General features: G+C 32.4%; 1 protein-coding gene across 1 annotated transcript in view; it reads left to right on the top strand.

The window, feature by feature from the left end:
- The window catches only part of LOC118203098 (annexin A13-like), a 47,524-nt gene that overhangs the window by 11,295 nt on the left and 13,475 nt on the right, over positions 1-22,754 (top strand). The window contains exons 5-8 of the mRNA XM_035375339.2: positions 960-1,164; positions 13,576-13,655; positions 13,754-13,807; positions 16,671-16,860. Of these exons, the coding sequence (XP_035231230.2) occupies positions 960-1,164; positions 13,576-13,655; positions 13,754-13,807; positions 16,671-16,860 (529 nt within the window). The remainder of the gene's footprint in view (positions 1-959; positions 1,165-13,575; positions 13,656-13,753; positions 13,808-16,670; positions 16,861-22,754) is intronic.

Genomic DNA, 22,754 nt, shown 5'->3' with positions numbered 1-22,754 from the left:
CTTCATTATTTAATTTAAATATAATACATAAATATAATACAGGGCGGTAATATTTGGTCGCAACAATTTGAAAAGTGAAAAAACGCTTGCAGTGAATCAAAGCACAATGCCAAAACGAAATTAATAATCCTTCTGGGCAAATTGCCCTTTAGACTAAAAAGAAGGAAAACGAAAGCTGTATTTAAAAAATTTATATAATAAAAGAGCCACCGAAGTTGACCCGTTTTGTTACATCTATGATTGATTGTGAATCATATTTCTGATGATGACGAAGAGCCCGATTTAGACTAACGGTAATAATGACGACAGCCATAAAGACGCTAAGAAAAAGATAATATATCGCGTGCAAAACGATGGCAGTCTTACTGTAAAAAGTGAACTTTCGTGTTTCTAATATATATATATATATTTTTAATTTTTACAAATTTTAATCTGCTATTTCTTTATTTCTGGCCTGTCGCGGTTGGGTAATCAATGGGCAAATCAATTTGTTTTTCCAAATAAAATTTTTAAAATAGTAATTAATTTTATGCACAGAGGTTAGCTTATCGATAAGTTATTTTACTTTTCTTAACATTTCTGTGCACACCAAACGCCTAAAAAGATGATGTTCGAGGAAAAGTAAAATCATTTAGTTTTTAATTTTAACTTTAAAAAATTTTCATTTCTAATTTATTAATTTCAATTTTAAAATTTAAAATTTTTGTTTTTCACGTTTTTCGTGTTTTTAGAGAGAGAATTATTCGCGCTGATTGGATCACATTTCATTTTTAATTTTCCCACCAAATTGTTTAATTTTTTAAATGAATTCGTTTACTTCTTGAGTTTATTTAGTTACTTTATAGCTCTCCTTTTTTAGTATGCGTTTTGCAGGTGTGTTTTATACCATGATATTATTTTGTTTTGATACAATTAAAGCTTTATGAATAGTATTGAAATCTATATTGATATCATTTTAGGATTTGAAAAACAAATTATTAATTAAGCTGACTGGAAATTTCAAGAGAACTGTGGAATTGCTTCTAATGCCTCTTGCAGAGTATTATGCAAAACTTCTTAGAAAAGCTATGTATGGTCCTGGCAAAGACGAAGATTTGCTGTTGGAAATCCTCTGCACGATCACCAACATTCAGATCAGAGAAATAAAAGAGATATATCAATGCAGTATGTAGATTTTTTCTTTTTGAAAATTTTAATTGATGAAATATAGTTAGCTCCAAACACAAACTTTGACGCGAAATCTAACTGCATGCGGATAACCTTAACGATTCATAAAGCCTGGTGAAAAGAAAAACTATTTTATTTATGACTGTTATATATATATGTGTGAGAGAATTGGAGGTTCCCTTTGGCCCACCTAGACACGAGTGTCCCCATAGCATGGATTTAAGATCATACAATATATGATATATGTAATGAAACTGTGGTTTGAAGGTGGCAGAGTGGAAAGCATGATGACGCAATTTAGCACAACATATCTTGAAAAATCACAATCTTTATTTTTTCCATGCATATCAAATCATCCTTTTTCAGATAAGATACTTCCTAATTATATTTGAATACATAAATTGCATTTTTAATTAGAACGTCATCTTAAGTAAGCAGCAGCATGGTGTAAAAGCGTCTTGTCAGCAGGAAAACTATGCGGGGAAAAGGCAAGGTTATAGTACTTTCATAGCAAGAAGGCTGAAGCTTCAGCAAAGAATTTCTAAGGAGATTCTTTGGCTTCAGTTCACAGTTTTGGCTTAGAATTAATCTGATTGGACGAGAAGCATCTGCATTAAAACGTATTAAAACGTTACATAAGATAGAAAAGTCTGGAACCTGTGAGAAGAGATGAATTTAGGGGCAGATTACCAAATTTAGAATGTTAATCTTGAGGTCGTCAATTATTTTTTTGAAACGGCTATCATATTTTGTTATATCTTACATATTCCCCCTTCAAAAGAAAAGTTGGGTGAGCAGGGTGGAAGAACAAGCATTAGAGCAGCAAAATGTGAAAGATATAATTCTTAAAATACAAACATATTAACTTTTAAACAAAAAATTATTGTCATAAAATTTTGACCGATATTTTGAATCAATTTTGACATTAAAATTTTGAATTCAATAATAATTTTAGACACTGTACTCTTTTAAAACAACTGCACATTTTAGTGTTCTGAGATAAGAATGTCCAATGAAATTTTGTAAAGTTCTTGATAGTTCCACATGGTGAAAGTTCAAATATTTACACAAAGAAAATGCTCAAATAAAAGTGTTTCCAATTTTTGTTGATGAAAATATTATAATACAATTTAAGATGCCAATTTTCATATTATTTAATTATGTTTTTCAAGGAAGGCATTTTAAAATATAAAAATTTTGTAAAACGTCATTCATAAACACAATTTAAAATTTTTCACTATTATTAAGACATTTAAAATTTACTTATTCTTTACAAAACTTGAAGACTCCACAACTTTATCTAAATACTAGCATTTCCATCATATTGGTTTATCAGTTGAGTAAACTGGTGTTTAATATTCTTCACCAGTGGCCAAAAGATTTGTTAAATTAGCAGTTATGTAGAAAAGACCTCCGTTCCTTCTGTAGAAGCAACTGGCCTTTTTCGAACTGCTGTCATTCCGCATGAATATTAAAAACACACTCCATTTTATGAAAAAATAAAAATAGTTAGATTAAAAAATGTATTTTTCCATAAGGTGAGAGCCTGCAACGTTTATCATAAAAACATTAAAGAAATTCTTAGAATTTGAAATTTTCAAACAATAACTTCATTCTTAACATACAGTAAAAATTCAAAGAAAAACTTTTAAACAATAGTACAAAAATATTATTCGCATTAGAAACCTTCCCTAAGTAAAACATTCCTAATTTTTACCAAATTCAATAATTTCTTTTTCCCAATTCAGGAATACAAAACTACATTTTAAATACATCATAAAATGTTTGAATTATAAACTTTGATTTCAAAATGACTTAAGGAAAACTTTATCATCAATAAATCGTAATATAAATAACCTATAAATGCAAAGTTTTTTTTTCTTCTTTTTTTTTAAACGTAATTTACTCATTTTGGAACTTAATACCACTTCAATATCACATTAATAACTTTTGTTATGTCGCGAATTTCAATTACTAATATGTGTTTTAAGTTATTATTATTCTAATATTTTTATTTGTACTCATGTGTATTTTAATCTGGAAAAAAGTATTCTTAAGCTCTTAAGGTTTTATTTAACTCATTATTCTTGAGTAGGAATTGTAACAAAGGCGAGAGACGGTTGCAAAGAGACACATCTGGTTTATTGGTTATAAATGGAGGCAGTAGGGTCTTTTTTAGCTAATGCGTGTGAAACGGAAAGCGCTTTGTTTAAAGTTTGCAGTTTTCTTACTTCAAGACAGTGGGGGTGGCTGGTAATTGGATACTCGTAAAAGCTAGTTTCGCTTGTTTGTTGGGGGGTCTATTTTTTTTCTCACGTTGTGAGTACAGATGTTTTTCGGATTGCATTGTCAGATTTTCTGGTGTTTGATTCGTCATGGGTGTGTCATTTTCTCAATTTAGGTAACATAAAACTCCGGGATTGGTAAGATATAATTTTATGATTTTTTTTGAAAGCCTATGAACTCACAGAGGCGGAGAAACCGAGTTTTCCTGGGTGCTTGCACCAGGCTAGAGATCATTCTGATTCAGATTTCTGAGCGAAAAGGAAAGGAGAAGCAGAAAGTTTTGCGTGCGGTGAGCGACTTGTACAAGCGGGCTGCGGTGATGTGATGGTTGTAGCGGATTTTGATTTGAGTGAATTTTTGAGCAGCCGCGATGTGAAAGAGAAAGAAAGATCGTGGGGCGCTTTGCTCTGCTGCGGGCTTCCTGTGCAAGAGGGACTGGGTACCGTTTTCTTTTCTGCGGGATATTTAAAAGTTTTGTGCATAATGCAAGGAACATTTTCCTGCGTGATGTATGGAGAACTGTGTGAGAGCTGCAAAGAGCATTTTTACTGAGAGCTGATTGAGACGTATAGAGAAAAATCTACCACGAAAATTTAGCACAGGTTTTCTCTCTTCACCTGAATCGCCGGTTAATCTCCAAGAGTCTTTTTCCGAAACATTCAGCATAAATGTTGCCCCGACGCTTCGATGATGCACGTGATTGTGCTAAAAAAACTGGTGTATATTCAGCTACCTGTTATTGAATTGAAAAATATCCTTCTGAATTGGATTATTGGTTCCCACTTAATGGACAGATAAAAGATCCTTCTAAATCGGACTATTGGTTCCCACCTAATGGACAGTTAAAGCGATGCCTGGCTGTTTGAAGAATTATTAGACTGTAATTTCCAAGAAAAATGGGCTTGGCTTATTTCCATGTGGATTGGACACTAAGGATCCGGCTAATCAGGAAAAACTGTTTTCCATCTGTGAGTGAATTTTTTTTTAAGTATATATTCTCTGTCTCTCTCTCTTAGTTTTCCCGAATGCAGAACAATTAATAATGATTTATCTACCTGTATATTGTTATTGCTTATATAAATTAAATATTACAATTAGAATAATCGAGAAGTTATATGTAATTTCAAGTGAATGCCAGTTTTAGGAGGATTAAAATTTGTTTCACCTACTGAATTTTGTGAGCTAGAAAAGCGTTACTTTCTAATTAATGAGAGTCTGTTATGTGGAGGATTAAATTTTGTTACACCTACTTAATTTGAAAAAAAAAATAATGTTAATCTTAATTAATGTAAGTAATTTGGTGTAGTATTATGTGTTATCTTGGCTTAGAAAAGTATGTGGTAGGATTACTGATCAGTTATCCATTATTTAATTATATAAAATAGTCAAGAATTTAATAAATGTGTGTTTAAAATTTAATGGCATTTGTGTATTTATGCTGCGTATAATTTACTGTGGTCTGTCATGTCCCTCCATTTGTTTTAGCCGGGAGGCTTTTAAGAAACATGGAGTTTAATTGAATTTGGAGTTATTGATTTTCCCTTTACATAGGTTACTCACAACGCAAACCTAAAAGTTAAATTGTACTATACCACTATACGATTGATTGATAGATATGATATACGATTGATTGATAGATATGATATACGATTGATTGATAGATTTACTATACGAATGTTTATAAGAATGTCGATAGGTTATTTGATTATTATGAAATAGATTTTGAATGAATGTGAATTACTTTTTATTTGATTTTTTTTTTTTTTTTTTTTTTTTTTTTTTTGTTAATTTATCTGGCACCACAGTCAGTCAGTTAAGTTTAAGTTATAATGGAATAAAGTATTTAAAATACAAACATTAATTTTTTTCTATTTAACACTTTTGATAATATTCCATTCTTTGAATAAGAGCACTGAAAAACGCAAAATGTGCACAAAACACTCTTTCCCTCATGAGGTTGCTATCTTAAAGCACTTTGGATGTTTTTCTTTGTACGTGATGATCGGAAATGCATAACATCACGAATGTTTGAAGCGAGCAAGAAACATTAACCATATTTCACTACGCTGCGACGTTGACCTTGATTCAATACACTTTTCACTTTTGAACTCACAGATACTTGATGATTTCAAAGCACTTTTTGAATACGCGTTAAATCACACACCGAAAACGAATTTGGTGATTCACTGGAAGTTTGAGGCAGCAGAGTTCGAAGAACATTGGGGAAATTTGCACCAGATTAATCCTGTCTTGACTTTTTATAAATACAGTGTCTCACAAAAGTGATGGGACACTTGTGCTTTACAAAAGGAAACTGTAATAAAATAAATTAAAAAACATGTAAAAATTTGTTGTGTGTGTGTTTCATACTTAAATTTAGTAACAATTATTACATAACATACATTTTCTCAAAATATTAAAATATTAATTTAATAAAAATACAATTGTTTAGAACGGAGCAAAAAATGGCTCACATAAGTGATGGGACACCATTGGATACTACTACGTACTATGCAACAAAAATCGTCTGAAGTAAGCAATAAAAATATTTTTGGGGTTTTTACTTTTACTCAAAAGCAATTGGCAATAATTTATAAAATCGTTTGCAGTATTTCTCTCCAGTTTGTTTTGGAATTTTTGTGTTTTTTAGCTCTGTGCAGTCATAAATGCTAAACGAAAAGAAACTTTGCCTGAAATTCGAAAATTAGTTATTATTTTGCATAGTGAACGTGGAAAATCTATTAGAGAAACTGCTGAAACAGTTAACTTCAGTCATTCAACAGTTTTCAATACAATTAAACGATATAAAATGAATCATATGATTCAGGATAAAAGAAGACCTGGCCGACCATCAAAGCTATCCAATGGAATAAAGCGAATTATCGTTCAAAATATTAAACAAAAATCCAATAATGAGTGCTCCTAAAGTTGCTGCTGATTTACAAGCATTATATGGTGTAATTGTTAATCCTGAGACTATTAGAAGAGTAATTCGATCTGCTGGATATCACGGTAGAGCAGCCAGGAAAAAATTCTTCGTAAGTGAAAAGAATAGAAAACTCAGACTGGTTTTCCCAAAATCCAACATAAATAAGAATTCTGATTTTTGGAATGAAGTTATATTTGCTGATGAGAGTAAATTTAATATATTTGGTTCTGACGGTAAAATCTTGGTGTGGAGAAAACCCAGGGAAGAATTTCGCCAACAGAACTTGGTGACAACAGTAAAACATGGTGGAGGAGGAGTTATGGTATGGGGGTGTATATGTCGTCCGCTGGAGTTGGTAATCTTGTTTTTATTGACAGTATAATGGATCAGTACAAGTATATTGACATACATTTTAAATCAAAATTTGAAATCTTCAGCACGAAAATTGATCCTTCATAACGATTTTAAATTCTACCAAGACAATGACCTCAAGCACACTGCTTTGAACGTTAGACTCTGGCTGCTGTATAACTGTCCTGAAATAATAGAAACACTACCACAATCTCCAGACTTAAATCCCATAGAGAATATTTGGAAAGAATTGGAATCAAGAATTCGCAAACACACCATTTCTTCAAAACAACAATTAAAATCGGTGCTTCAAGAAGAATGGGGTAAAATCACTCCAGAAATCGCAAAAAAATTAGTCGAATCCATCCCAAGAAGATTAAATCAGGTTATAAAAGTAAAAGTAAATCCAACAAAATATTAAAACCTTTTAAAAAGTAAAATTTTTGGATAAGTATTTGATGGAAAAGTAAGTATCCCATCACTTATGTCAGCCATTTTTTGCTCCGTTTTAAAAAATTGTATTTCTATTAAATTGGTATTTTAATATTTTGAGAAAATGTATGTTATGTAATAATTGTTACTAAATTTAAGTATGAAACACACCCACAAAAAATTTTACAAGTTTTTTAATTTATTTTACTACAGTTTCCTTTTGTAAAGCGCAAGTGTCCCATCACTTTTGTGAGACACTGTATGTAATGATTTCAAATGCGTAGATGAAAGCACTGGAACTTGAACAGTTTATGATACTGCGTAGTTGACCGAGAAGACTGTAATGACTTGATTGGGAATTCGGATGAATAGTTACCTTTTTTATTTTATCCATTCGTTAAACGATGTGAAATTAGTTGAAATAAACTGCACTGAAGTTCCACGCCTGTAGGGTCGAAAATCGGCTGCGCCATATTATTGTAATGAAACTGTGGTTTGAAGATGGCAGAGTGGAAAGCATGATGACGCAATTTAGCACAACATATCTTGAAAAATCACAATCTTTATTTTTTCCATGCATATCAAATCATCCTTTTTCAGATAAGATACTTCCTAATTATATTTGAATACATAAATTGCATTTTTAATTACAACGTCATCTTAAGTAAGCAGCAGCATCGTGTAAAAGCGTCTTGTCAGCAGGAAAGCTATGCGGGGAAAAGGCAAGGTTATATATAGTACTTTCATAGCAAGAAGGCTGAAGTTTCAGTTCACAGTTTTGGTTTAGAATTAATTTGATTGAACGAGAGGCATCTGCATTAAAACGTTACATAAGATAGAAAAGTCTGGAACCTGTGAGAAGAGATGAATTTAGGGGCAGATTACCAAATTTAGAATATTAATCTTGAGGTCGTCAATTATTTTTTTGAAACAGCTATCATATTTTGTTATATCTTGCATATATATATGTGTGTGTATATATACACGTATATATACATATGTATATACATATATATGATATATATATATATCATATATATATGAAATTTACAACAAAGAAAAAAATATTTTAAAAGAGGCCCCCAAAACATTTAAAATGAAATACTAAAGCTGCTTAAAAGTTTTAATCAAATTATAAGGTATTTCTCCCGCCTTCTTAGCATTCTTTGTAGTGTAATGGTCAGCACACTCGGCGCGTATTCGAGAGATCCGTGATCAGGCGAGGGTATTGCTCATTTTTCATTTCTTCAGCATAAAAAATAACTTAATGTCTCTACAGTGGCGCCCGAACTAAAAGGTGGTAAAATGCTTCTTCACCACCAGAACGTGGCGTTTGGGTCCCCTGAAACCCCACTCGCTCTTTAAAAGGGGGAGTATATAAGGTATTTCTCCCGCCTTCTTAGCATGCTTTCGTGGTATAATGGCGAGCACTCTCGGCGCGTAGTCGAGAGGTCCGTGGTTCGAGTCTCGGCGAGGGTATTGCTCATTTTTATTTCTCCAGCTTTAAAAGTAATCTAATGTCTCAATAAAATAAAATTAAAATTATAAAACAAACTATTCAGAGAAAAAATTTTTTAAAAAATTAAACTGATTTAATTTGAAAACCATGAGAAACTAGTATTAAATTTAGACCGAAACTGGATAATAACCGAAGATTAAAAAAAAAAAATACAAACATTTTTAGAAAAATTATATTCTTGTTTCTAATAATTCATAGCTTTAATTAATTTTTTTTTGGGGGGGAAGGGATATATGAAAAACCTTTTCTAATTTTCTAATAGTAAATTATATATATATATATATATATAATGTGTCAAAATAAGCGGGCGCGTCGGGAAATTGGAACAGAGAATTTAGACTAAATGTTTGACATAGTTTATTTAATTCGTTAAAAAATTTGTCGCGTACAGTTTCAATTGTCTGTTTCGGCGAAACGCGCGATGGAGTTAGCTTAGTTCGAATTCATTTTAAAAAATTTCCCTTGACAAGCCAAAATGAACTTCGAATTGGGCTAATTAACCATTTAGCGTTTCTTAATTTTAATTATTATTTATTATTTTTATTTTTACGTCGATCAATTGAGTAGTATTTTACTGTGTTTTAAATCTACTTAATTCGTTTAGCATATAGCTTACTATTTTTATTAATTTTACTTGTAAATATTCAAATGTTGTATATTTCTCCTTTTTCACACATTTCACAGCAACTAAATAAGCTTATGTTGAAGTTTTCACGGAGCCACAGTTTTTGGTAACTTTTTAGCGTGCGTACTAAAATTTATCTTCTAATTTCCGTAATTTTGCAGCACAATGCGCAAAATTTTTGACCACAAACATAGATCTTTTTTCATTCGTTCTCACTACTTAACTTCAAATTATATATATATATATATATAATTTATTTACTATAAAAAAACAATAAAAGTAATTAGTGTTTCTATCAGTCCAACTCCTACAGGTCGTAGTAGGCTATAATTTTGCAGAAAATTTCAAAAGAACAGATAAATTAAAAAAAAAAAAAAAATTCTGAAAGGTTTCAGATTTTAAATTACGTCCAAAAGGGTGTTTTTTAACGTTTTGTGTGTTACCTTTATTTATTAAATATCACGTTCTTTGTACTTAAACCATAAAATTGAGTTCAATAGCAATGTCGCAAAATAATTTTAAAATGAAATAAAAAGGTTCCCCCTTCCCCGTAGAGTGTTGCCATTGCTAGTTTTTAAATCGTTGAGTTTGTTACTCAGAAATTCATTAAAGTTTTACAAAATATGAAATCGATCATAAAACAAATTCCAGATTTCAAATTTGGTCTTCCACATGCCCATATTCGTAGGAGGATTACGTCATTCAAAATTTGATGGCTCTATGTACCGTTGTTTTATCTCAATGAGAAAAATATACATAGATTTATGCAGATTTTTTCATTATTTAATTTCTTCAAATATAATGCAGGACTCTTAACATTCAGTGGCAACAGTTTGAAAAGTGATTCGCCGTTTATAGTGATTCAACCCAAAATCGCAAAACGAAAATCCTTCAGGAACAAAGCCCCTTTGGATTAAAACTCATTTTGAGTAGATCAAGATCCCAAAAAGAGAAAAAGAACTTGCAAAAATACAAAATCAATACTTGGAAAACAACACCATATGCAAATCTTTTATTCCAATTCTAGGGAAAACAAACTATATACAAATTTTGAAAACATACGGACCGGGTTAGAAAAATAATTGTATAAATCATAAACAAGAAATAAAGCTTAAAAATCTAATAATAATTTATAGCTTGAGTTGGACCGAGTCCAAAAATATATAAAACGAAAATAATCCAACATATAAAAAGAAATACGAAAATATAAATGAAAATTTGATCTAAAATAAAAAGAGATGAGATAATTGTTAAAATCTGTAACACAGGAGCAACAGAAGTTTTGATATGAAAAAACATATTCTCTAGTATAGCAGCAAAGCTTAAAAAGTATTAAGTAATGAAATATAGGTGAACTACAAGTTTTAAACTGATTGAACTGAATAAAAATAATTAGAACACTTTTTTTGTACCATAAAATATGTAGTAGTAAAAAAAAAGAATAATTTAAAAAAGGAAAAAATATTGAATTAGCTGGATTAGGAATCTTGAAAAGCCGATAATTTCAGTTCAAGGGAAGTATTAATTCGCTTCAGTTCAGCGAATGGGATAAGCTGTAGTGTTAAATATCAAGTTAACTAAAATATTTTTTTGCTGAATTTTTTTTTAATTGAAATGCAAAGTAAAAAGCAGTTCAATATAAATTATATATATTGTTGCAAAATGCCAACTGCGATTAGATAGCATTCCCGCAAAGCGGGTTTAGGGTTACCAGAAAGTGGCAAGTAAATGCAGGTTTGCCAGATTTGGCGATTTTGGAAGACAAAATTGGCGATATGACATAGACGGAGCGAGAATATTTTAGAACGCATTCTTAGAGGTCTTCTCGGGTCTTCTCGAAGGTAGGTTAAAGCTATATATACACTCATGTCCATAAATTAAGGATAATGCAAAATCAGGCAAAGGAAGTGTTAGAAGCAAAACAAATTTGACTTATTTGTAAAGCTTATTTATTAAACAAAAGGTAAAGAGCAAAAAAAGATCCTATATGTTTGATATTATTAAAAAAATTAGCGATTTTTTCTCCCTGGAGCAAATTACAAAAAAAAAACCTATTTACAAAAAACCAATATTACATGGTTGGTATGATTTTTAATACATTGTATGTCTCCCAGACGATGCAATACAGTCCATACAACGCCTAAACAAGCTGAGTATCAAATTATCGATCTGATCTTTGGGAATATTACACCACTCAAAAAGCAATGCTCTCCGAAGTTCCGGTAGACATGTAGGAGGAGGTTGACGGGCTGCAACTCGTCGGCCAAGCATGTCCCACACGTGCTCTACTGGATTCAAGTCCGGTGAGAATGCTGGCCAGTCCATACGGGTGATATCCTCCGATTGAAGGCATTCGCTTACGATGTTTGCACGGTGAGGACGGGCGTTGTCATCCATAAACACAAATTGTGCGTCCATGGCTCCCCTAAACAAACGTACATGTTGTTCCAGAATGACGTCCCGATAGATTTGGCTTGTCATGGTTCCACTTTGAACATGCAGGTCAGTTCTGGAACCCAGAATAATTCCACCCTAAACGAGCACTCCTGCACCACCGTAACGGTGTCGTTCAATGATGTTTTCTTGGTGGTAACGGGTACCTGGAGCTCTCCATATGAAAGCCCGGCGAGAATCATACTGCAAGCTAAACCTGGACTCGTCGAAAAACATCACACAAGCCCACTGTTGCGGTGTCCACAATGCATGCTCTCTACTCCAGGCTAACCGCAGGTGACAGTGAGTTGCAGTAAGTGGAACGCATCTGACAGGTCTACGAGCATATAGACCAATCTGCCCTAAGCGTCTGTACACAATCTGCCTTGAAATTGTCGTACCTTGTGGCTGAAGAGAGTTGACGAGACAGGTCTGAGGCTGTGCTTCGCCTGTTTCTTTTGGCAGTAACTGCCAAATACCGGTCCTCATTCGGCGTTGTAACTCTGCGGCGACCTATGCTGTAACGTCTACTCACATTACCATGATCTTGGAATCGTTGCCAAAGCCTGTATATGACACTCTGGGCAATTCCAAGTTCGTCTGATACTTTCAGCTTGGTACGCCGACATACCAGACGGCCGATAATTCTACCACGTAGAAAATTATCCAAATGCGTCCTTTGTGTCATAACTATTCGGTGTTTGCACTGAAATGCTTATAAAGCGCCTGCGAACAATTTTACTTCTTTGCCTATATTCCTTATATATCACTCTCTTACACTCTCGTCATTGTGACGTACCATCGGTGTCATCTGGTTACTTCCTGAAATTTGTATATGATTCTTGAAGATGTGTGTAGTGATTTTACAGGTGATATATTTATTTTAGAGTTCGATTTCCGCGTGACTCCGAATTATCCTTAATTTATGGACATGAGTGTAGTATATGTATATACTCTGCCTGTCCGTATAGTAGTAGTATCTTGAGTTCAGTAGTCGTGTCTTGAGTTCAGAAATCAGTGTGTCTTGTGTTCAGAGATTAGCTTTAGAGCGACAGACCGAGTTGAAAGTTGTGCTTTAGAGCTTTGCTGTGAAGCTGCCTTCACCGTTATAGTCTGAAGGCTGTGTTGCTGATTGTTTCAACGTGTTTGTCGTAGTTTTTCGACGAGTGTGAACATAGTTTGCGAGCTGTCCTGCGTAATAGTGCTTACTGGGGAATAAATTGTGCTTGATTCTTCATCAAGTGTTGTGATCAATTACTCAAAATCCACGAACCAATATACATGTATAGATGCAATATACAATGCATATGTATGTATGCAACAATATGCATGTACTTATGATGTCAAATGTGTGCAATGTGAAGACTACGCGATGCCGAATTTGTGCAATTATCTGATGTTTTTTAAGCTAAAACATGCCGCCTTGTACGTGGGGAGAATGAAACTGTTGTTCTCCCTGTTCTACGTGGGGAGAATGAACTGTTGTTCTACGTAAACTGGTTTTCTTAAACAACAAAGAATCGACCAAATTCAGCCTTGCGCACATTAAATATTTATATATATTATCATGTGCTGCGATATAAGCAGGCTACTTCATTTCGTACTTCGTCGCATATTTGGAAACTGACTCCCCTTTAATAGAAAAGTATAACTATTATTAATTTAATAATTTTATTTACTGTAAACGTCTAAGAAATTTTTTTAATTAACTTAACCAAGCAATTATTTTCAGGCTATACGCTTCACTACTGAATTTTTAATATAGCAGTTATTTTGAATTTAAAACAATTGCGTATAAAATTATTTTAACTAACTAGTTTGTGTTTTATTTAGAATATGGAAAAACTTTAGAAGATTCTATACAGAATGACTGTGTGACTCCTTTTAAGCACATGCTTTTACTTATATGTAAGGTAAAGCTATGCTGTAACCTTTTGCTAATAATTATCTCTCTTTCTCTCCGGTTTGCTTAGTTTTGCATTACGATGTAAATGTCATGTCGTTTTTCTAGGCTGAAAGAAATGAAGGAATTGTGTCACTGGATAAAGTTCGGAATGATGCCGAGGTAAGATATATGTCACGAATAAATTTTTGTCTGTATTAATAATTAGTGAAAAGTTTTGCTTCACACAAACTGTTCTACTTTTAATTCTCCGCCTTCAAAAATAAATTAAATAACACTTCTAGTAAATTAATTTATTAAGGTATCAAAATCTCAAAACATTATTTTTCGTAAAACTAATTAGAAAAATAAAAATTAACATTCAAAAATTTAAGCATGAAGTTTATTTTCAATTTTCGAACATTTCGTAAAAAATATAATTAAAATTGAAAAAAAAAAATTGAAAGATTTCAGATTTTATGTTTCGTCCTCAGAATTCACAAAATCTATATCATTTGAAAAATTATGTAATCGTAGCCATATGTTCTATTTAAATACTACAATACATCTAGAACGATGTATAAAAGAAATTAAGTGAACAAAACAAAAAAGAAACAGTTTTCACAGACGATTGAGTATTTCTCATTCAATTAATTCAGTTCTCACTTCGCGAGAACGTAAAAATACATAAAAACTCAAAATATCTATATTAAAAATTACGAAGTAAATCCTAAACACTTATTTCCTCGAAAAAATTCCAGAAAGGATTAAGCATGATTTAAATAATAAATGAAGGCGTTATCTTTGTTGTTGCGAAGCTAAGTTTGTCTAGATTGGCAACAAATCTACTATTCTGCTCTTTCAAATGTAAACAAACATGTCCGCCATGTTATTTAAATATTACGGTTAACCACACTTAAACAGCTCTTAAATTGTTGATAATTCTACAAATATTGCTTGCAGATTTCCTAAAGCATAAAACCCTTAACCGGAAGATAAGAACAACATAATTCAAATATAATCATTTTTAACAATTAACAAACATATAAGAGTAAAGAAACTGATCACTGAGCCGGGTAACAGAGTGGATTTATATATAAATATATTTATATACGTTTGGGGCGGCCGGCTGCAACCAAAATACGATGTGCACATCTACACGTTATTAGCAGTCCTATATACAAAATTTCAACGTTCTGAGGCTACTCGTTTTTGAGTTATGCGAGATATGTACGTACGTGCGCACGTACGTACATACGTTCGTACAGACGCCACGAAAAATTCTCTTCAGAATTAATTTTAAAGCAGTTTTTTTGGAGAAAAAGAGTATTTTATTTTATCCTTACGTACAGATATCACGCAAAAACATCGTTAAATTGCATTCGATAGCGATCAAAATGGATATTTTCGTTGAAATATGCTGCCTGAAACTTTTCGCGATTACAATACTTCCTTTTTACTTCGTACAAGGAAGTAAAAGTGATTCAAGAATTCCCAAGTGTCCTATTTTAACTATCAAACATCTTGTTTCATCCAAAATAAAATGAAAATTTAAGTCAGCTTAGGAATGGTTATTATTACTACTAACATTGTTAAGTGTTTCAATTAAATACATTGTGTATATTGCTTTTGCTCAGAACAGTAACTTTGACAGTAAAAATACCTAGCTTTCTCACAAAACAGCTTTTTGAATTTTCCGAATAGCATGTTATCGGTTACTTTAATATCCGTCACAATATAAACGTTTTAACTACAGAATTTGTGTACAGTACATTGTATATCGTAATGTTTCTATCTTTATTTTTCGTTGAAAAAATTTTACAATTGTAGGCATAACAAGAAAAATTATCTAGGGAATTCAAAGTGCTGTAATTATGACCCTTTTGATACTGTGCCAAATTTAAAGCAAAATCCTACTTTTTATTCAGCAGTTTGGCAGTTATGTTAGGTAACTGAGACTTTGATGCATCTATAAATATTGAAGAAGTTACCATTTTCCAGATTTCATTTATATCATCTCTTGTAACTTCTTACACAAATCAAAGCTTAATAAAGATGTATTGAGATGTTATTTTTAGAGATTTATTGCAGTCTCCCATATATACGTACTTCTTATAGCACATCCGTTAAGCAATTCGAAGATCTGTGTTTCAAAGTGCAGCTAGTTTTTCATGCTGTCTGCACCTAAAATTTTAACAGACTCTACAAGGATACCTGAATTAAAATGTTCTGAGTGATAATTCCTCGCCACATGGATTTAGTCGGCTGGGTCTCATGTCTCTCCCCAGTCTCCTTCAAATGAAAGAGAATGCAAAGAATTACTGCATTCCCAGGTTTCGTTTGATGCTCGTTTGATGTGTGTGGTAGCACATCCATCTAGCAAAAACAATATCTATGGTTCGAGTACTGGTAAGGGCGTAATTGATTGTTCACAATTTTCTCGCCGAATAAAATTTATAAACAGTTTTGCCCTAAAAAAAGTTTTACGTTTTCAAATAAATTATCATGCAATTTCTGTTTAGTTTATTAACTTTCCTTGAAAAGATATTAAGTGCATAAATAGGGATGTTTTTGATATTATTATTTATGAATATAATATATATATTAATTATTTGTATAAATATTATATTCATAATAATAATGTAATTGAATTCATTATTATTTATTTTCTATAAAAATAGCCATTGTAATTAACTTTTGCTTCTTTATATTATATCTTCTTGATTCTGCAGAAATCCTTTAGTTACTCCTCCATGAATTGAAATGCATAATGAAACCATTTTACTTTTCTTGTGAAAGGGACTCATTCAAAAATTTTAATTAAGTTTAATTTAAAAAGTTCTAATCGAAACTTTAATTAAAAAATTTTGTAACTTAAATTTTATATCTTACTATAAAAATAAATTTTAAGTTGAATTTAATTTTAACATTTAAAAATTTAAGTTGGCAGATTCAAAAGAATTTATATCTATGAGTCAATAAAATGTTACTTTATTGGAAAACATTATGAAATATCAGGAACTAAATTTTCTTTTTTGATGACCAGGCCTTATTTGAAGCAGGAGAAGCTCAGTGGGGAACCGATGAAGCTGCTTTTAACACTCTCTTTGCTTATGAAAGCTATGAACACTTAAGATTTGTATTTCAAGAATACGAAGATATAACTGGACGTACTTTGTCAGAAGCGATTGAGGCTGAAACATCTGGGTATTTAAAAAAAGCTCTTCTTACAATAGGTACGTATTTATTTATGCAGTAACATTTTATCTGGATATTAGTTGAAATTTAGAACTGAACTATTTGAATAGAATATTATAAAGATAAGGCATCTGAACAGAAAATATTTCTTCGATAATTTTTTAAAAATTGCATTTTAAATAAGTACCATATGAGTTCATAAATGGAGTTTCGTTCACACGTGAATGCACACACTTTGCATGAAAATTTCTGATGTCACAATCGAAAATATTGTTTGGTATCTTTCTTATACAATACCATTTTTTAAACACATTCATTACCGTAAGTGTGAAAGGATTTTTAAGTTTTACTAACTTTTATTTTATTTTAAAACTTTGCCATCCTCTCTTATTTTCTGTTTCTGGCCGGAATAAGCGCGGTTAATTTTTTTTTATCCAAATATGTTTGCAAACTGTTAATATTTAGACATGGCTTTTAGCCAAGAGAGAGTTAGAGAGAGAGACTTCCGTCGCCTTACCACGCGCGTGCTTTTCAGTCATTTCCTGTCTGTCTTTAAGGCTAGAACTTAGTCCTCTATGATACCTGAAGACGTATTGTAGTTTCCCACATTCTGTTCACTGCATACGTAGAGTTAAAAGGCCAATCTTCGCGTTATTTGTCTTCGTAAAGTATCTGAGTTTAGTTCTTACTTAATTAAGTTAGTTTTACTTCTTATATTTTACGTTTCAGAACTTAAATGCTGGTCTTTGTATCCCAAAGTGCGGGATTGGCTGTATGCTGTTAGAAATAAAGTGTTAACCCTTTGGCATTCGTACTGTAACTTCTACAATCGCACGAACATAGTTTTGAGTAAACTTCCTGTTCCTACTCAGGACTCCAGTGGTGCTTCCAAATGCTATGAGAAGGAATAGTAGTCCTGACTATTGATTGAATAGCAAAATTCAACACATTCAGGTGAAGATGTCGTTCAGCGTCACATGGATTTTCAGTACATGTTAAAAATGCCCTTACAATGGCAAAATCAACAGAATGTACATTCATGCAATAATTATTAATAACGGACGTAAAAAAAATCTTTAAAATTAACTGAAATTCAGTTTTAAATTATTGTTAGTCCAAAGGGGCTTTCTTCCAAAGGGACTACTATCGTTTTCGTTTTGGGATTTTGCGTTGAATCACTGTAAATGACCGTTTCACTTTTCAAACTGTTGCCACCAAATGTTAGAGTCCTGCATTATATTTGAAGAAATTAAATAATGAAAAATCTGCATAAATGTATGTCTATTTCTCGCATTGTGATAAAACAACGGTACATAGAGCCGTCGAATTTTGAATGACGTAATCCTCCTACGAATATGGGCATGTGGAAGACCAAATTTGAAATTTGGAATTTGTTTTAATATTGATTTCATATTTTGTAAAACTTTAACGAATTTTTGAGTACCAAACTCGACGATTTAAAAACGAGCAATGGCAATACTCTACGGCGGGAAAGAAAAGCCTTTTTATCTTCAGCGGGCGAGGAACTGCGTATCGGAAATTCTAAAGATATGCTCATTTTAAAATTATTTTGCGACATTGCTACTGAACTGAATTTTATGTTTTAAGTGCAAATAACATGCACTTAAACCATAAAATATAATAAATAAAGGTAACACAGACCTTTACATAATAAATAATAGCACTAATATTTAATAAATAAAGGAACACACAAAACGTTAAAAAAAAAAAAAAAAAAAAAAAAAAAAAAAGAGCCCCTTTGGAAGTAATTTAAAATCTGAAACCTTTCAGATTTTTTTTAAATTTTTAGAATTATGCATTTTGATAGAATTTGATATGATTTCCTCTTCTCTGAAAAGCAAGTCAGTAAGCCTAAATTTTATTTAACGAATTTGCTTTAAATTTAATCATGAGAAAGGAAGATACATAAACCTGAATATAAGAAAAATAATATTCATTGATGTAGGTTTTATTTTCTGTAGAAGCGCTTGAAATGATTTAACACTGTCTTCGTTAGCTGTAAATAAATGAAAAACAAGTATACCACAAACAGAAAAAGAGATTGATGAAGTGTAGGAAACGTTTTTTTATAGTAGCTGAGGGACATTTTCTGTAATGAAGTGGAAAACAAAAATAACAATAAAAACTAAAGAAAGTGACTGTTACCAAAAGACTTAAAATTAAATTTCCTTGAAGTTATCTATATCCACAAATATAATCTCTCTACGTTAGGGGAATTTTAATTTGTTTTTCCTACCCTTCTTTAAATAAAGCATTTCTGATTCCAAGTTTCATCCATAGATGGCACCACCTGCTCTGTTTCTTTTCATTGTTTTCTGTTTTGTAAAAGAAGACACAATAAAATTCTTTGATATTGGCTGTTAGGTTCTTGAACATTTGTCAGTCTGTCTTTCTTCTTGTGATACTTTTCTTTAATTTACTTACAACTGAAGAGCACGATAGTGTTAAATTGCTGAAAGCACTCCAGTAACACAATAGCCAATTACCCTCGGACTAGCCCCCCTGAATTTAACGCCCTCGTAATATACAAACATATACTTATTAAAAGATACTAATAACAACACAGCGACATGTAGTTGAGAAAAAAATTAAAATTTACTTTTGCAGAAACATTTTGAGTCTAATTCTTAAAAATAAAAATAAAATAAAATCTGAAAGCCTTCAGATATTTACATTACGCCTTAAGGGACGTTTTTTTAACTTTTTGTATGCTACCTTTATTTATTAAATATTCTTTGCACTTAGACCACAAAATTCAATTCAACAGCAATATCGCAAAATAAATTTAAAATGAGCATATCTTTAGAATTTCCGATGCACAATCTCACGCTCCGGAGATAAAAATGTCCCCCCCCCCTTCTCGTTCAGTTTTACCGTTGCTCGCTTTGAAATCAGTGTTTGTTAATCAAAAATTCGTTGTGGTGATACAAAATATGAAATCGATAATAAAACAACTTTCAAATTCCAAATTAGGGCTTTCAGATGCCCATATTCGGTGGAAGATTACGTTATTCAAAATTTGATGGCTCTAGGTACCGTTGTTTTATCCCAATGCGAGAAACATGCATACATTTAGGCAGATTCTTCATCATTATTAAATTTCTTTGAATATAACACCGGATGATAAAATTTGGTGGCAACAATTTGAAAAGTGAACTGACATTTGTGGTGAATCAACGCAAAATGCCAAAACGAAATTAATAGCCCTTCTGGGCTAAGGCCCTTTGGGCTAAAAATTATTATTTGGTTTGTTTTCCTGCTTGCAAAAATACTTCCTTAAATGATTTTAAACAATTTTAAATGATTTTATTCATGAATGATCAGAAAACGCTTCTTAAACTAGCATAACTTAAAGCAATTCAGAGGAAAGTTTGGAAACTGCAAAATTTCAATTCCATGTTCAGTTGCGTTTTCCCTACCAACAACGGAAATAAAACTTAGAAACACTTCTTTCTTAGAATTCTTCCTTATTAATATCACATGAACATTAGAGCTTAAATTGCGCCGGTTCCAGTACTTCTTAGTCATGAAGATAAATAAATAATAAGTCTTTTTAGCTGGAGCGCACTGGAGCCCTATAAAATGGCTCCGTCACTTCTTTATGTAACTGGAACAAAAGTTTCAGCAGAAATTTGATTTCTAAAACTTTAAATGTTGGTTCACTTTTCAAACTGTTGCCACCAAATATTACAGTCCTGGATTATATTTAAAGAAATTAAATAATGAAGAATTTTGCATAAACGTATGTATGTTTCTCGCATTGTGATAAAACGACGATACCTAGAGCTATCGAATTTTGAACAACGTACACTTCCACCCGAATATGGGCATCTGGAAGCCCAAATTTGGAATTTGTTTCATTATCTATTTCATATTTTCTGAAACTTTAACAAATTTTTGATTAACAAACTCAAGGATTTCAAAGCGCGCAATGGCAACTGTGTACCGGGGGAAAAAAAAAAAAAAGAAAAAAAAAAAAAAAAAAACATATTTATCTCCAGCGTGCGAGACTGTGTATCGGAAATTCTAAAGATAGGCTGATTTTAAAATTATTTCGTGATATTGCTGTTGAACTGAATTTTATGGTTTAAGAGCGAAGCTTGATTTAATAAATAAAAGGTAACACACAGAACGTTAAAAAAATGCCTCTTTGGGGGTAATACTTTCAGATTTCTTAATTTTTTTAATAATAAAATTATATTAAAAATCGGTTCTCACTTTTGAATGCATATCTCTCTTTCCTTGGAAAAGAAACCCTTGGATAGAGGTTTCAGATTTTTTAATTTTTTTTAATAATAAAATTATATTAAAAATCGGTTCTCACTTTTGAATGCATATCTCTCTTTCCTTGGAAAACAAACCCTTGGATGGAGGTTTCAGATTTTTTAATTTTTTTTAATAATAAAATTATATTAAAAATCGGTTCTCACTTTTGAATGCATATCTCTCTTTCCTTGGAAAACAAACCCTTGGATGGAGGTAGAGACTTCTAATTAAAGTAAGTAAGTTTGGGCTTCCCTGCTCCGGGATATTAATCCCACTACAGGTCTACTCCCCCTTTGGGCACATCGTGGAGGTTCAACCTCCACTATTACCCTCCAAGGGAGCAGCGCACCACCTGGATAAAACACCAGGCAGCACCGGTCGTCTAATGCTCCTACCAGTCGCTTGGGCGAACCCGTCGCAGCGGGACATTACCCAGCGAACCCGGGGGAGACCCCCTGGCTACTAGTACCACCCCGCGCTAGGACGTGCCAGACTCCGAGGCCGGCTAATAAGTGACCTTTCTCAGAGCCTTCAGAACCACCAAGTTCATAAATTTTATACCCCCGTGGCCGAGACTGCCTAGGTACAGATCCTAGCCAGTAGCTTCGCAGAGTTCTCTACGTCAACCCCCGGGGGGGACTTGTAATTAAAGAGAAAACCCCCACCCACATGTTAAAGGCTTATTCTTCATGAAGCACGGTGAATTTATGACAGCAAGAAAATTTTTCGGTTCTACGCTAGTGTCTTCCCTCGGACAAAAGCACCTACATACTTTTTTTAGAACTATGTAACCGAAGATGGGCCCTGAAGATAAGGAAGGAGAACAAGCTGCAAAAAGTTAGCAATGTAGCATTGGCTAGTTAAGTGCACCAATAAAGGGTGTCAGAGTGGATCCAATACCACCTCACACCATAGTGCAAAGATAGCCTTCCATGAAGGCATCCCTCCTCTTAAGCAGGTAAACCTCGTGTACTTTGCCAATTCAAAAAAACCAAACTTTTTACCATTTTATATTGAACATAAACTTGCCGTAAAGACATATTTCAATCAATAATTTTACTGTACGAAAAGCAAGTTACTTTTTGCTTAAATATTCGGACGCGTATAATTTTTACGGGATAATACCTACAGTTCTGAAGAACATGCAGTAATACGTACAGTTCCCTCGCTTACTATGTCTTCAAAAAAAAAAAAAAATTAGCTGTAGTTTCATACAACAGTTAACACTTTGACTGCCACGTCACCCGTATTCGAGCGACATCAAAAATTCTGATCAGGACGTGTCATCCGTATTCGGATGACAGTTCTTTGAGTACTTTACGATGTAAAGTATTTATTTGAAGAAAAAATTATTGTTGAAAGAAAGAAACGAAAATAATTGTTGTTGACAGCTAAATTCATTGCTTTCAATAAACTGAATTGTGCTTTCTTCGACAAAAGTTTTTCTTTCTTCTCAAACAAGAAGTTCTAATAAAATATGATCAGCAGTATCAACAGCACATCTATTAGCACTACATTTATCAGTATTTGAATCAGAATCTGAAGTTAAATTTTGTTTATAATTATCTTTCTGAAAATTATCAACTATTCCTCATCCTTATCGCTGGCTCGCCAGCGGCCGAGCGGTAAAGTCCTTGAACACTGG

This window comes from Stegodyphus dumicola, chromosome 8 (assembly GCF_044657685.1).
Source record: "Stegodyphus dumicola isolate Sdum_Otavi_A_Nest chromosome 8, ASM4465768v1".
Classification (NCBI taxonomy): domain Eukaryota; kingdom Metazoa; phylum Arthropoda; class Arachnida; order Araneae; family Eresidae; genus Stegodyphus; species Stegodyphus dumicola.
The sequence above is the reverse complement of the archived record's forward strand: the minus strand, read 5'-3'. Positions and strand labels throughout refer to the sequence as shown.